Raw genomic sequence first — 15,223 nt, 5'->3', positions numbered from 1 at the left:
AATCATATAATTAAAACATAATTTTGTCAAACTTACAACAATCCAATAGTACACTAAAATTTGTAGTTTTTAACCCCCAAACATTAAATTTAGGCTTAAATATGCAATCTGTCTCTGTAATTTGGACGCGTTTTGGTTTTCGTCTTTGTAAAAAAAAATTAAAAACATCCCTGCAAATTTTTTTGTTTTAAAAAGGTCCCTGGCCCTACTTTTTTGCTGACATGGGATGGCTTTGGCCATGTGGCAGTCCACGTCATTAATTTTATTTTAAATCTGAAAATTATTTTTTTAAATTAAAAAATCATAAAAAAATTCCAATTTTTTTTTTGGAAATTAGTGTTTTTAAAATCTAGAAATAAATTTAAGAAAAATAAAATTGAAAATTATATAATCTCAAAATTTACAACTTTTGAAAATATAATTCAATTTTCAGAATTAAAAAAAAAATGAATTTTCAAAAATTTAATTTTCAATTTTTTATGATTTTTAAATTTAAAAAAAATGAATTTTCAGAATTTTGAAAAAAATTAATTAATTAAAAATTGAAAAGTTAATTTTCAGTTTTTTTTTTTATGATTTTTAATTTTATTTTCTGATTTTTTAATTTAAAAAATGAATTTTGAAAAAAAAATAAACAAAAATTAATTATGTGGCATGCCACGTGGCAAAGTTGCACAGTCAGCAACTGCCATATGGCCAAAACCATGCCACTTCAACTGAATAGTGGGGTCAGAGACCTTTTTAAAACAAAAATTAAAGGGATGTTTTTTTTTTTTTTTACAAGGACGAAAATAAAAACGCGTTCAAATTAGAGGGACGAATTGCATATTTAAGCCTTAAATTTACACTTAATTTCATTCTTCATTGTTTAGTTCGTTTATACATAAATGTGTTACATTAAATTTACACTTATTCTTTATTGTTTAGTTCGCTTAAGGCGCTTACAAAAACAATTAATTCAAAATTAATTTTTGGCATCACAAATTGTTCAACAAAACCAAACATAGTAAGCTAAACTCCAGAAATTTTCAGACAGAACAGCGTATGCACAAACAAAAAAACTCTGGTCAATCGTCCTTGTAACAAGTAAACGATCCTTTTAAGAAAAGTGTGAATGAGACGAGAAAAAGTGAAAAGTACTTCAATGTTTATCCACATATCAACTATATATGCAATTATATTCACAGTAATATAACCGAACCAAGTGAAAAATGCTGCAACGTTCCCTTGCCTAGCAAAGTTGGCAGCTTCTGCGTCCACCGCATGCATTTAGAAATAATGTTTTTTGCCGGTCAAACTGGTAGTTAAGAACCATACTACAGTGTTTCATGAAATGTATGACTGGAATAACAAAAGGAAAATATATTTCACTCTTCCATTCGCCTCCATTGCAGTTGGGTTGCAGGAGCATCAGGTATCAAGTTTCATGATATTACTAGGTGTAAATAAATAAATACAATCTATCCATGAAGCTCTGGCACGGACATGGACACAACACTCACACATGGACACCGGTAATCGTTTGAAAATGTGAAATATTTTAATGTAAACTACATGTGTGGGTGTTGAGTCATTGTCGGACATGACTTCAATCCAGTGCTACATTGCAATCTACCGATCATTACGCAAAAGGGTGATTGATCATCTATACAGATCCATGTCAATTTTCCTAAGGTAATATTCTCTTCACATCACGCTCCTGTTCGGCAACTTTGGCTTTGTTGTATACAGATTCAAAAGCCTCCATGCACACACTTGAAAACCCTACAATCCCTTGAAAAACTTGAGGACAGCCCATTTGCAAGTTATTCAGTGTCATTGACCTCGTAACACTCACCGCCTTTTCATGCTTGATCTTCTCTTCTTCAGCCTTTGCTCTGAAAGCTTCCACCTTAGCTCGCTTCTCCACGACAGGGTCCTTCGTTCTTCTCACAGAACCAGACCGTTCCGACATGGAGTACGGACCATACTTGCACTCCAAAGATCTAAGCTGAACCACCTTCTTCTCGAACTCCTTGAACGCATACTCCGACTTCTTCTTTTGTTTATGCTCCTCCGTCTGTTGAACTACAATCGCATGAATAACCGTCAACAAGCTTTTTATTCCTTCAGACGCTACTTTGTCTGGTATATGCTCAACGGCAAGGTGCCATTGTTCGCAGAGGGTGAATATCTTCGACTCCTCAGTTGTTCTACTAAGAGGGTTTCGGCTAAATTGGTAAAGGCTGAGCCTTAGCCAACCACTGAGAGATTCAATATAGTCCCTGTGGGCCTTGAAGAGGTTGCAGAAGGATTGGTGCCATTGCTGTACTTCAAGCTCCAGCTGAAGTGTTGATTGCCTATGAATTTCAGATGTAGGGTTATTTGATGGTATGGTGTTGAGGTATTCCAGTTGCTGAACTATGTGCTTCTGAACTTGATGACACTCATACATGCTTCTCCACATGCACATCAACCTGCCAACACAAGAAGCACAAAATGCTCACTCACTGAGACTAACTTTATAAAATAACAAAACAAATTTGGCTCCTCTAAAGTGAGAAAATAAAGAAAATATATTTTAACACATTCATGATTTGTTATGTATGTGCATGCAATATCAACTATCGGTTTATACATCAATGATTAATACTACTTAAATGAGCCGATCCTAAGAAAACAGTATTTTTTATTCATCCATGAATAATCCAGCAGGCAGAAATTGTGCTAGTGCAAGTCCCTTCCAATGTTTGGGCATCACGTGATGGTTTTTGTTTGTTTGTATGACTATGTGTTTGTAGAGTAGCTCTTTTGGCACGCCTTGTGCTATAGGAGCTGCTTTTGGTGGTTAATATATATCCCATTTTTTATTGTTCAAAAAAAAAGAAATTGTGCTAGTGCTACACATTCTGTTAAAAAATCTAAGTGACAATAATTTAATTCCGGAGAATCATTCAGTAAAATGGTCACTGAAGAATATAATTTTAAATCTTTGACACAGGTCAAATTACCTGTCCACAACAAGGTACCACTTTATCCAACCTGTCTCTAAATAGTGTATATATTGTACGAGTAAGTTCCCAAAGTAATGGAAAAAGTATTGCATGGTTTTATGAGCAGAAAACAGACAGAAAAGAACCATCATGCATGAACCTCGTAACATCCCATCTAGTGTTACACAAAATAATGCATCCATATAAAAGTGCATTGGGAGAATATATGGTACAAAGCAACAAGAAATCACCAAGAACAAGAAAAAGGGTTGGTTTAGAGCTTGATCTCACTTGTTCAAAAAACGAGATTCTGGTAGTACATATTGTACTAGTCAAGATAAGTCTATTCAGTATTTGTCTTCACCAAAAACAGGTGAGAAACACAATGAAATCCAGCAAAAAAACTATAAAGTAGTTAAAATTAAAACAATATTTTATACTGTTACTATGCTACGCATGTACTCTGAACCAGTTCTAGTACTTGATTCTTACTACTACTACACACAACAAACAGCTGTCACCACTCCCCTAGACAAGCAAAGCAATGACTCCAAAGGGATCACAACCACACAAAATGCAATCCATGCTTCAAGACAGATTCTTAGCATTTAACTGAGTCACAGTTTTCAATCACAACCGTCCAATCTCAAATTCACGGGTCATATTACACAATATCGAAATCAATTAAAGTTGATTTCGTTGTTGTGTAATATGTTAAGGCACAAGTTAACAAGACCTTTTAAGGCAAGATGGCTCTTGGGGGCTCACCAATCGCCAAGGTTAAGATAGGCTCCAAAAACGCTTATTGAGATGCTTACATATTATTTAGTTGTTAGTTTTTACTAATACTATAGTACTGAGAATCCCAAAAAATAAATACTATACTACTGTTTTCTTCTACTATGCAAAGTTATATTATGTATAAAACATTGAAAAATGCACTAGAGAAAAAGAGAAGACTAACCCTTTAACAAGCTCAATGAGTTGAGGGTAGAGCTCTATCTCCCTTAATTTAACGATTTCAGCCGATGTACTATCAATGGTTTGAGAAGCAACCATCATTTGTGATTCTAATTTCTCCACTTCTTTCTTTGCCTTTTCTGTCTTCACATAATCAGCCCTTCTCATCTCTAACTTCCTTACCAATTCCACCTTCTTCTCATGCTCCATCTTTATTGTTTTAGCATTCTTAAAACCAACAAAAAAATATCATCGAAGTTAAGCAATTATTAATGGAAATATCAAATCACCTAATGAATCTAATAACAAATGGGTGAAATTTCTTCTTTAATTATCAAATCAACCTTAGTTTGGAGACTTCAAAAAAATGAGGGCAAATAAAGTTACATGACTTCTAATAGAAAACCATAGTCATCACAGAATGTTGGTTGCATAGAACAAGATTCCTTCACTAGACCCACATCATGTTTATGCCCACAAAAGACAAAACCTTCTTCTTCAACCTTTATTTCTCTTTTTTCTTTTTGTTTTATTATAATTATATTATCCTCCAAGTAGGATTTGGTGCGGTAATTGTGTCGCACAATTTTAAATCTTAATTCTCAAATTAACAACTAAGGTCGTTTAAAACCGATTTGGTTTTTGAGTAATTTGAGTTGTTCGATCTCAGATTAACAGCCGGGCCGGGATTGCTTTTCGTTGAATGTGTACTTTTTCAAGGCATAGGGAAAGAAAAAAAGAGCTACTCACCTTGACCTCTTGGTACAATTTCTTCTCCCATGCATATAGCCTCTCCAAAGTAGAGCAATGTCCACCATTTCCAACACCATTATTAGCCCTGAAACTACCAACAGAAACCTCTTGAGACAGCTTGCCAAATCCATTCAGTTTAGGACTTGAAGAACCCCAAGCCCACATTGATGGACTCAAATTCCATCCATTTCCGTACATTTTACCTACCACCATCAAGTACAATTACATCACAACCTTCAAAATTCAAATACAAAAAAAAAAAAAAACACCAACTTGAATCTTAAACAACACAAATCAAATTACAATAAACAAAAAAGGAAATTTGACTCCTTCATTAACACTCAACAAAAAATTATTATAAAAAACAACCTAAAATTTCAAATCTGAAATAGGTTGATACTAAACAAAAACAGATCAAAATTTATGACATGCATGTAAAACTTACTTGTTTTACTATGATCAGAAAAACCAGAACTTGGAACTTGTAACAGATATGAAACATGAGAACCAGCATCAGCAGCTTTAAGAAAATAATCATCAAGCTCCTTAATAACTTCAACCAGATCTTTACTGTTTCTTGAAACCACCATTGCAAGTTCACTTCCTGACACCTTAGAATACCCCACCACCCCACTCGCCGGAGTAGCCATACTCGCCGCCGCCCCACCAGCCATCACAACCACCTCAGAGCCAGTGGTAGTAGCAGCTTCCCACTCTTCCTCCGTCGCCGACCGTGACGAAGGAGGTGGTGGAGGTTGCTGCATGAAAGGATCCCAAAAATCCCAACCAGATGAAATTACCGGCGGTGGAGGTGGTGGAGGTGGCGGCGGCGGCGGAAGAGCTGATGAATGTGAACCAGTCCCAGAAGTCCAAGTATAAGAACTCAAACTAGGACTCATCGGAGGTGGTGGTGGTGGCATTGGCGACGGAGCACGCGGCGGCGGTGGTGGAAGAATGGGTTGTGGCTCTGGCGGAAGATGGTGGTTAAGATGAGTGGTTTTTTCAGCGTTAGCAAAGTGAAACAAAGCTGAACCAGTTGAACGAAGAGAACGGATGTACATAACATGTGAAGCTGAAAAAGCATGTCTTGCTTCAACCAACTGTTTCATGTAACGTTTTCTTGATTTGCAATGTGACACTGTTTCTTCTCTGTCTACTCTTGAATAGCAACAACCCATTTTCTTTTTCTTCAACTAGATCAAAGAAAACACAATAAAAATGGTTTTTTTTTTTTTTTTTATGGTTTTGAACTCATGTTGAGATCAGAAGTGAAGATGGGTAGAGGGTAGTGTAGTGGTTTCTGCAAAAAGTGATTGTCTTGAACTTTGATTTTTGTTGGCAAGTGGAAAAGTTGATTTCTTTTTGTTTTATGGGTGTGGAAAAAAACAAGAACTTTAACTAGGACAGTTTAGTAACACTAGTGTAGTTGTCTGTTTTGTGGTTGAAAACTTGAATCTGAAACATCTTCATCAACAAGGCAATGTGGTTTTGTTTAAGGAAAGGTTATTATGGTTTGGGTTATGTCTGTGTAGTGGAGGTGCAGGGGAAGAATGGAGAAAGGAAATAGTGATAGGTGTTTTTTTAGGTACTAGTAGTACTTGTTTTTGAGACAAGGAGACATTGGGAAGAGAGCTTGTAATAAAAAAGGACTGTTTTTTATTTTTATTTTGGATATTTGATTTTATTTTCTGACCAAAATACCCCCCTTCTTATAGGGAAAGCATAATTTTTTTAGCGGCATCACGATAGTATACCAGAATCAAGGTGATCCATATTGATGATGGATTTCACTTGTGTGATATTATGGAAGGGATGTCACATAACATTGTTCAACCCCAATGCGACAGATGAATTTCTCATTTTTAAATAAAACAAAAATGCTTTGTGAAAGAGAGAAGAAAATAAAAAATTCTACGTGCTACATTGTGGTTGGGCAATAGTATGTGATATTTCCACCACAATGTCACACAAGTTGAATCCCACAATGATTTGGTAGAAACTATAAAGTGTAGTTTTTGAAAAATCACGATAGATCACCATAATTTTAATATATACATCGTAATATCAAAACATACACTTAGTCGATAGACAAAATGAAAATTATTGTCGAAACTCACACACATAATTTTAAGATTTTTAGTTGAAACTTCAACAAAAATATTCAACTTAACAATATCAATATTTGTGGGTTGAACCAAGTCTTACCAAGGAGAGATGGTGTAATTTTACTATGGATTTGGGGTCTTATAATAAGTAAAATTAATGAGTGAATGCTCTTTATAGAACGTGAAGGATCGTGCATAAGGAGAAGGTAAAGGCCACAGAACAAAGGTGGCAGTGCCAGATGGGATCCACGGACGGATGTTATGCATAAAGAACTTTAGATTAGAAAATTGCTGTGTTTAATTTTAGTGGTATGCACTATGGTATGGGAATTTGTTTCCAAAAACTTGTTTTCTACTAAACCAAAGGTATTTGCTTTTTCAAAATGCAAACTATGAAACTCATGGTGGTCACTAACTGAATTAAGAATTACTTACCTCTCACAAGTACTCTCTTGACTTTATTTATAAGCTAAATTATCTAACTTCACGTATCTTTAAGTAGATTTGAAAATAAGTTGGATCGAATTAAACTTTTTAAAGTATAAAATTTGGTAAAATAATTTTAAGGTTTAAGTATAATCTGTAGTTTGTTATAGACTTATTTTTTAAGTTTGAATATCACATTTTAAAAATCAAGTATGATTTGTTAGCTTACTTCATATGAAAATATTTAAATAAGTAATTTAACATGTGTTGAAATATACTAACGAACTAATATGTTGTTAATAAGATTAAGCTCTATTTTGATATTTGACATGACATTTTAAAAGAATTTTATATATGACATCATTTTTTCTTTCTGGTTTACAATAATGAATTTAAATATGCGAAAAGTCTGTGTAAACTGATACGTTTAAAATACTAAAAATGTTTTTTTTAAGGATTAAAATACTAAAAATGTTGGTAAGTTTATAATTTAATCAAAGTACAAAATTTAATATAATAGTATTATTAGTACATAATATATTATTCATTTTTACTTAAAAAGTTTCGCGCTCTTCTCAAGCATTTGCTTCGAACACTACTAAAAAAACAAAAATTAGTGAGGGAAATTTAGTGAGGGAAAATGTAAAATCCCTCTCTAATTCCGTCACTAAATTTTGCGACCAAGGAATTTGTGAGGAATTTCATTTTTTTCGTCACAAATTTTCCTCGCTAATTTTGCTTTTTCTAGTAGTGGAACGCTCTTTGTCCTCACTGCTCTTACTTTGAAGAAACCTTACTTCATTGCACATGATACTGCACAACCTCCACCAACCTCTGGCATGCTCTGGGCTTCAGCTTTGTTGAGTTTTTCTCTAACACAGATGCTTTGTGTTGGCTTAGGCAAGGACTCACCTCCCAATCTTCCAATATCTTCGCCGTAGGAGTGTGGTGGTCTTGGAGAAATCAAAATTCTAGCTGCTTCTCTAATATTTCTATCCCTACCTACCGTCTTGTCGTGGAAGCTCGCAACTTGTCTGCCACTCTTAAATCTCGCTTCTCTAACTCTTCAACCCCAACGATTGTAGATAAATGAGTTCAATGGAACTCTTTTAATCAATCTTTTATCATTCTTAATGTTGATGGCAATTGCTTAGGAAATTTCATCATAGTAGGATTTGGAGGTTTACTTCGCCACTAGACTAGGTGTTGGATTGCAGGTTTTTCAGGTTGCTTTGCAGACGTATTTGACATCCTCCTTGCTAAGCTTTGTGCCAATTACCGTGGGTTGGTACTTGCTAAGGAGATGAACTTTCAAGAGATTTTCTGCTACACATGTTCCCTCCATTGTTTTCAAATCCTTAAAGAGATTATATATAATTGCAGTCTTAGTTTACAGTCTAATATTAAGAAATTAGTTTACAATTTTAGTTTTATTAAAAAAGAAGTTTATAATTACCAAAATAGTCACCACTACGATAATAATCACATTCAATTTATGTTGGGACTATGCGCTTATCTTGGAAAATGGGAGAATTTGAGGGGTAGCTTTGGAACAATAACATTAAATAAAGTTGAATTTGACGACTTTTGTTTATTTTTTAGGCCACCAAATTTGGGTCTTTTTTTGCTTACAAAAACCGGAGTATTAATTTCTCAAATGTACCTCTAATTAACTCTATGTGCATCATTTTCAAGTCATAATATATCGGTTTATATTTCTGATAATGGTAAGTCCAAAAATGTTTGATAATAATATTAACTTACTAAAATCATTATTCTATTTCTTCTATTTATATATATTTTAATCTGTATGAAATGAACAAATGTAACATTTGTTGTGAAATGAAGGGAGGAGAATTAATTTTAACTTTCGTTGGCGATTTAGCACGTTCCATAATGGTATTTTTTTTCTTCTCTTTCATGGCGTATTATATATTATTTTCTTGTCCTAATTGAATTTATTTTATTGATCTACCACTAACCACATTAAAAGATTGATACTTCAGTTCTTTGTTTCAAGAATTAGAAAGAGGAGAAGAAGATGCCGAAGAACCCTAAAATTATATTGGTTTTAATATAAATTTTTGTGGAGTGATAAAGTGATTTTGTGGTTTGAGATAGAAACATTGTGGTTTGGAGTGATAAAGAATTTGCTTTGATATGCAATATGTTGTTCATATATAGAACAATTTTGATTTTATAATATTCAACTTAATGTTAACATAAAACCACAATATTACAGGTTTTATTTTGTTTACTCAATAACAAATGTTGTAACTTACAATATAATTTTTTGTCCTCGTGAGTATAACTCATTTGATTGGGACAATGCATAAAATATGCAAGGTACGAGATTCAAATTCTAACCACTACAAAAAAAAAAAAAAAAGTTGTAACTTACAATATCTTTAGTTGGTTTTTGAAACTGACTTTAAGCGCCTCCACATATTATGACTAGATATTCTATGTTGCCTTTGTAACCTTCTTTGATGGTCGTTTTTAATAGTTTTTTGTTGTTTTGGTTTTCCATTATATTTTATGCATTATAGATAATTCTATTTGAATGTAACAAAATAATAATAATTCTATTCAAGATGTGCCGGTACTAAATGTAAATATTAATTTTATATTTGAGCCTTGATATGCGATATTGTGAGAGTCTAGCTCATTCCGTTAGACGATATTGTAAGAGTCTAACTCATTCCATTAGATTGAACTTGTTGATCGTTTTTAACGGGTTTTATTGTATATATAAGTTAGAAATGTGAAGGTCATTTGGTGCATTTATCTATACCATTATGTAAATGAACTTGAAAGGTAACTTCTCTCAAAATAAAAATAAAAAAACTTGAAAGGTAACTATCCATTAATTAACTAACTCTTGGTCAGACTTTTTTCTGCACAAAATTATCATTAAACTAAATAAATGGTATAGATATTTTACAATAATATTTTACAACTATTGAGCTAACATCTCTTAGAAAAAAAATGAATTTAATTAAACTAAATAAATATTTTACAATAATATACAATAAAATACAAGAGAAAATGTGGATAAAAGGGCACATCCACTAGTATTATAATAATAATAATCTACTTTTCGTCTTGTTGCAGCAAAGCAAAGCAATGAAAAGAATGAAATATATCCTTTACTTGCATGCATGCATGTTAGCATAATCAACATCTTCTTCATTCTCTTCTTATAAATCAACCAATATTAACCAACCCCTTCATATAACCCTCTCTCTCTCTCTCTCTCTCTCTCTCCGTATACTTCTAGCTTCAATATAGATCTTGGTTGGTCTCTCAGAAATTAACCAAAGCCTTGCAAGTATGGCTAAATATGCAGTTGATGCAGAGTATGTTAAAGAAATCGAGGAGGTTCGTCGCGATCTTCGTTCTTTTATCACTAATAAAAAATGTGCTCCTCTCATGCTACGATTAGCGTACGTTTGTTACAATAATTTCAACTTTACAAACCTTTTACTATAAAACATATACATAAATTGTATAACATATAATATTGATTTATAGGTGGCATGATGCTGGTACATACGACGCAAAAACAAGAACAGGGGGTCCAAATGGTTCTATCAGGAATCAACAAGAGCTGAACCATGCTGCTAACAAGGGCTTGAAAACAGCCGTTGAATTATGTGGTCAGTAAGACAGTGATGACCTTAATTTTTGACTTAAATTAATAATCTCCAATTTTTTGCTTATTAATCGTTATCGTTATTATTTTTTGTTTTGTGAAACAGAGGAAGTGAAGGTTAAACACCCCAAAGTTTCATATGCGGACCTTTACCAGGTTATTTTATAACTTTTTTTTTTCTTTTCTGTAATAATTTATAATAAAGACATTAACATGTCGATTGGAGTCATGTTATGTACAAAAATGTTTCATGGACGTCGAGTTTTTCATACACTTGAACGTCTATAGAATCACATGCGAAAATATGATTAGTTTTTTTTGTCAAAGGTCTGACATGTAGTTAAATTAACCACAAATTTGATTATGAATTGAATTAATCCTTTATTGATCTGAATTAACCATATTTTTGCACATGATCAACCCAATTGTCACACATAAAAAAAAAGGGTGTTACATGTATGTATTATACTCCCTCCGTCCCAAATTGTATGACGTTTTGGGCATTTCACACACATATTAAGAAATATAATTAATATTGTGTAGGAAAGAGATATTATGAGTTGTTTTACAAAATTGTCCTCAATAAATGATATTGGAAAGATAAATGAAGGAATTGAAAGAAGAGAGCAATAAATAGTTAATAATATAATAGGAAAAATAATATTAATTTTTCATCGGTATTGTAAAGCGACATATAATTTGGGATGAATATTTTTTCTAAAGTGAGATACAATTTGGGACGGAGGAAGTATTATGTAAGAAGAAATATTTGTATGTATTTCAGCTAGCTGGGGTTGTGGCTGTAGAGGTCACTGGTGGTCCAACTATTCAGTTTGTTCCCGGAAGAAAGGTACATTCATCATTCAATGCAATACTAATCATGCTTTGTTTAATTAGCCTCATGATTTCAGTAACAATCTATCTTTATTATACTATTATAGTAGTAATATGAGGTGTTTTATTTTGAATTAGGATTCATTGGAATCTCCACAAGAAGGTCGCCTTCCAGATGCCAAACAAGGTAATTAAATCATGTTGTTCAATCTTGAAACTTAACTCAAAATTACTTAAACTAAGTATTTCATTTATCATATGAAAAACTATATATTATATTTCAGGCGCATCACATTTAAGAGAGATCTTTTATCGCATGGGTCTCACTGATAAAGACATTGTAGCTCTCTCTGGAGGCCACACTTTGGTACAAATTAATTACCAACCATAATTCAAACACTTCCTTTGTTTATTATATTTATGAGTAATGCTATATACCACGAAAACAACTTCTACTTGCCTTTTGTTCCTTAATTAGTTGTTCGCTTCATGATTTCTAGCTTTGTTTTTTATTTCTAGTAATTTTAAGTAAAATAAAAAGAATTTCTAGTGTTTTGCTTTAATTAAAAAATATGATATCTAGTATTTTATATGCTTTTACCAACAAAGCAATGATAATGGGTATTTAAATCTACATATATATGGAAGGTCCCCGTGAGCTTAACTCAGTTGATAATGACAGTGCATAATATATGTAAGGTCCGGGGTTCAAACCCAAAAACCATATTTTACATTTTAAATGTGAGTTTCAGCCACTAAATTACTTGACCAATTTTTTTATTTTATTTTTTTATATCGATTTAGATTTAAATACTCATCATCAAAGTCTTGTTGTTAAAAGCACATAAAATACTAAAAATTGTTTTTTTAATCACTTTTTGGTTAAAGCAAACAACTAGAAACCATTTTTATTTATTAAAACGAATAGAAGTATAAATAAACTATAAATCATGAAGAAATCGTGTCGTACCATAAATCATTTTCCTATATTTATTCATTTGATGAAGAATATATAAATTTAATTTAATATCGTTCATTTCAATTGATAAGGGTAAGGCACATAAAGATCGCTCTAACTTTGAAGGTCAATGGACTAGAGACCCTCTCAAGTTTGATAACTCTTATTTTGTGTAAGATGATTTGTTAATTTGTTTATTTAAAATAGTGTATTATGTATGAATATTTGATATTTAATACAATATTAACATAAACAGGGAACTAATGAAATTGGAATCAAACGATTTATTGAAGCTTCCCACAGATAAGGCTCTAGTTGATGATCCTGCGTTCCGCAAATATGTTGAACTCTATGCTAAGGTTTTGTCTTTACTATATATATTTTCTTTTGTTCTCTATTTTATTTTATACTATAGTATTATGTATTTTTGTGTGGCTAATAATGATTTTGAATTTTACTAGGATGAGAATGCATTTTTCAGAGATTATGCAACATCACACAAGAAACTCTCTGAATTAGGCTTCAATCCCAGTTGCAGTTATCGTTCCCAATTGGCTAAGGCAGCTTTAGGAATGGTTATTGCCTCAACTGTTGTGGTGCTGGGTTACTTACTTGAGCTGAACAAAAAAATCAATTGAAATATTATTACTACATTAAATTGTACTTTATTTGTTTCTCATAAAAAACATGCCATCATGTACTATATAAGTTGTGAAGCTCAGAAGCATATATATATATATATACTGCATGCTCACCCATTTCAAAATAAAATAAAATCATATACTGCTTAAATTTAATTTACATTTTATTGTTTAGTGTCTTTTGATCCACTTTTGGAATTGAGAATTGTTAAATAAAATACCCATAAGTGGTGTTGAATGATAAACCAAACCAATTTAAATTTAAAAATTGAAACAAATCACAAATTTAACAGTGTAAATATAAGTATAAGGTGACAATCCCCTGAAATAAACAGGGTTGATTGATGATTAAAAAGAAAGATAAATGATTGAAAATTAGAGAAATGCTAAGGACAAACTCTCAAACACACTCTTTCAACACGGGGATGATGTGTCAACATGTTATTGGAGTGTGTTGAAAGAGTGTGTTTGAGAGTTTGTCCTTAGCATTTCTCTTGAAAATTAATAAGTGGAAGTGGATGTATTCTATTTATTAAATAAATAATATTTTCCTCACACAATATTCAAATGGCCCATTAGCTCAGTTGGTTAGAGCGTCGTGCTAATAACGCGAAGGTCGCAGGTTCGAAACCTGCATGGGCCAGTTATAATAATTTTTTCATATTTTAATTTGAAAAATAAAATAAAAAAGGTTATAAAACGCCGTTGCCGGGGATCGAACCCGGGTCACCCGCGTGACAGGCGGGAATACTTACCACTATACTACAACGACTATTTGATGATTAAAAGTTGTTATTTATTCTTTTTGTAGAAGCTTAATTGTATGAAATGAGGTGAATAATTATTTGATATTAGCACGTAAAATCTCAAATTTCGTTGGCAATATCAATATGTCTGTATTATATTTCATTTCTTAGAAAATTCCAACATAAGTAAAAATTACGATTGTTTTTGAGGGGAAGTTAGTCCAATTGTTGAATCCAGTTTACTCAAATCCATATTACAAAGTCTTTTTAATTTTTCACATATACCTTTGGTTAATACAAAAATGGATCATGGTCAATATCTATATCTTAAGTCATAAAGAAATGAGCTAGTAAGTTGGAAAAAAATAAAATAGGGATTCTAAAAGTTTTGGATAACATTGAGTACAGTATATATGGACTTTGATAATATTGGCATTATATAAGATGAATTGATCATCATCCTAGTAACTATCGCAATAGGTATATAGGCTGAGAAAGAGAAATTACTGTTTAATGCAGTGAAACAGTTTATTCTATTTCATCAATTTGATATCCTACCTATATACTAAGGAGAGGAAATTAAGGCATCTCAATGCTTTCATAATCAAAATTCAACTTAGATGCTTATAGGACAAATAAGCTTTTCAAAAATGGGCAAATATTTATTGTAAAATAGACCACTCTACCTTTCTTTCTATATACATACACTTATTTATTATATTAGGCAATATGTAATTAAAATTTGTAATTATGATTATGAATACATAGAAAGATCTTCTTTTAGCAAAAGTCATATATATGCACAGACAAAGAACACTGCAGTTGTTTACCGGTACAAGCTTGTTCAGTCAACAAAACTGAACTATATTTAAGATTGCACATGTCAAGCTACAAGTATTCATGTTAATATATATATATGGTAAACAAAAAAATCTCTACATTTCAGGCTGTTTAATCTCTACACGAATTTTCTTCTTTCTATTTTCTTCCAAGTCATTTTGTGGGCTCCTCCTCACAACAGGTTCATTTTCATCATATATGAGATAAACTATTGTTTTCTTGACAATTAAATAGGTGCTATATTTGATACCACATTCTGCCACTCCTCATTGTGTGATTTATAACCAACATATTTTTTAGTCCATCTGATATTGTGTTATCTGGGGTTGATGT

The 15,223-nt window shown here is 32.2% G+C and overlaps 2 protein-coding genes and 2 non-coding genes across 4 annotated transcripts; 2 read left to right on the top strand and 2 right to left on the bottom strand.

Annotated features, from left to right (window-relative positions):
* Positions 1-1,227: 1,227 nt before the first annotated feature.
* LOC11429413 (protein ALTERED PHOSPHATE STARVATION RESPONSE 1) lies at positions 1,228-6,369 on the bottom strand. The gene is made up of 4 exons (XM_003612159.4): positions 5,131-6,369; positions 4,683-4,888; positions 3,937-4,160; positions 1,228-2,456 (listed from the first exon to the last, which is right to left on the bottom strand). Exons 1-4 carry the CDS (start codon positions 5,861-5,863, stop codon positions 1,670-1,672), a joined length of 1,950 nt encoding a protein of 649 aa, XP_003612207.1. The 5' UTR covers positions 5,864-6,369; the 3' UTR covers positions 1,228-1,669.
* Positions 6,370-10,454: 4,085 nt separating this feature from the next.
* Positions 10,455-13,455, top strand: LOC11419719 (L-ascorbate peroxidase 3). Its single transcript, XM_003612157.4, has 9 exons — positions 10,455-10,662; positions 10,751-10,875; positions 10,978-11,027; positions 11,656-11,721; positions 11,844-11,892; positions 11,990-12,072; positions 12,756-12,835; positions 12,920-13,022; positions 13,125-13,455. The coding sequence occupies exons 1-9, from the start codon at positions 10,550-10,552 to the stop codon at positions 13,299-13,301; spliced, it is 846 nt and encodes a 281-aa protein (XP_003612205.2). The 5' UTR covers positions 10,455-10,549; the 3' UTR covers positions 13,302-13,455.
* A 418-nt stretch (positions 13,456-13,873) lies between these two features.
* On the top strand, positions 13,874-13,947 carry TRNAI-AAU (transfer RNA isoleucine (anticodon AAU)). Its single transcript has one exon. It is a non-coding gene; the product is annotated as a tRNA-Ile (tRNA).
* Positions 13,948-14,004: 57 nt separating this feature from the next.
* Positions 14,005-14,076, bottom strand: TRNAD-GUC (transfer RNA aspartic acid (anticodon GUC)). The gene has a single exon. It is a non-coding gene; the product is annotated as a tRNA-Asp (tRNA).
* Between the last annotated feature and the right edge of the window lie 1,147 nt (positions 14,077-15,223).

The sequence above is a fragment of the Medicago truncatula genome, chromosome 5 (genome assembly GCF_003473485.1).
Source record: "Medicago truncatula cultivar Jemalong A17 chromosome 5, MtrunA17r5.0-ANR, whole genome shotgun sequence".
Taxonomy (NCBI): Eukaryota; Viridiplantae; Streptophyta; class Magnoliopsida; order Fabales; family Fabaceae; genus Medicago; species Medicago truncatula.
The sequence above is the reverse complement of the archived record's forward strand: the minus strand, read 5'-3'. Positions and strand labels throughout refer to the sequence as shown.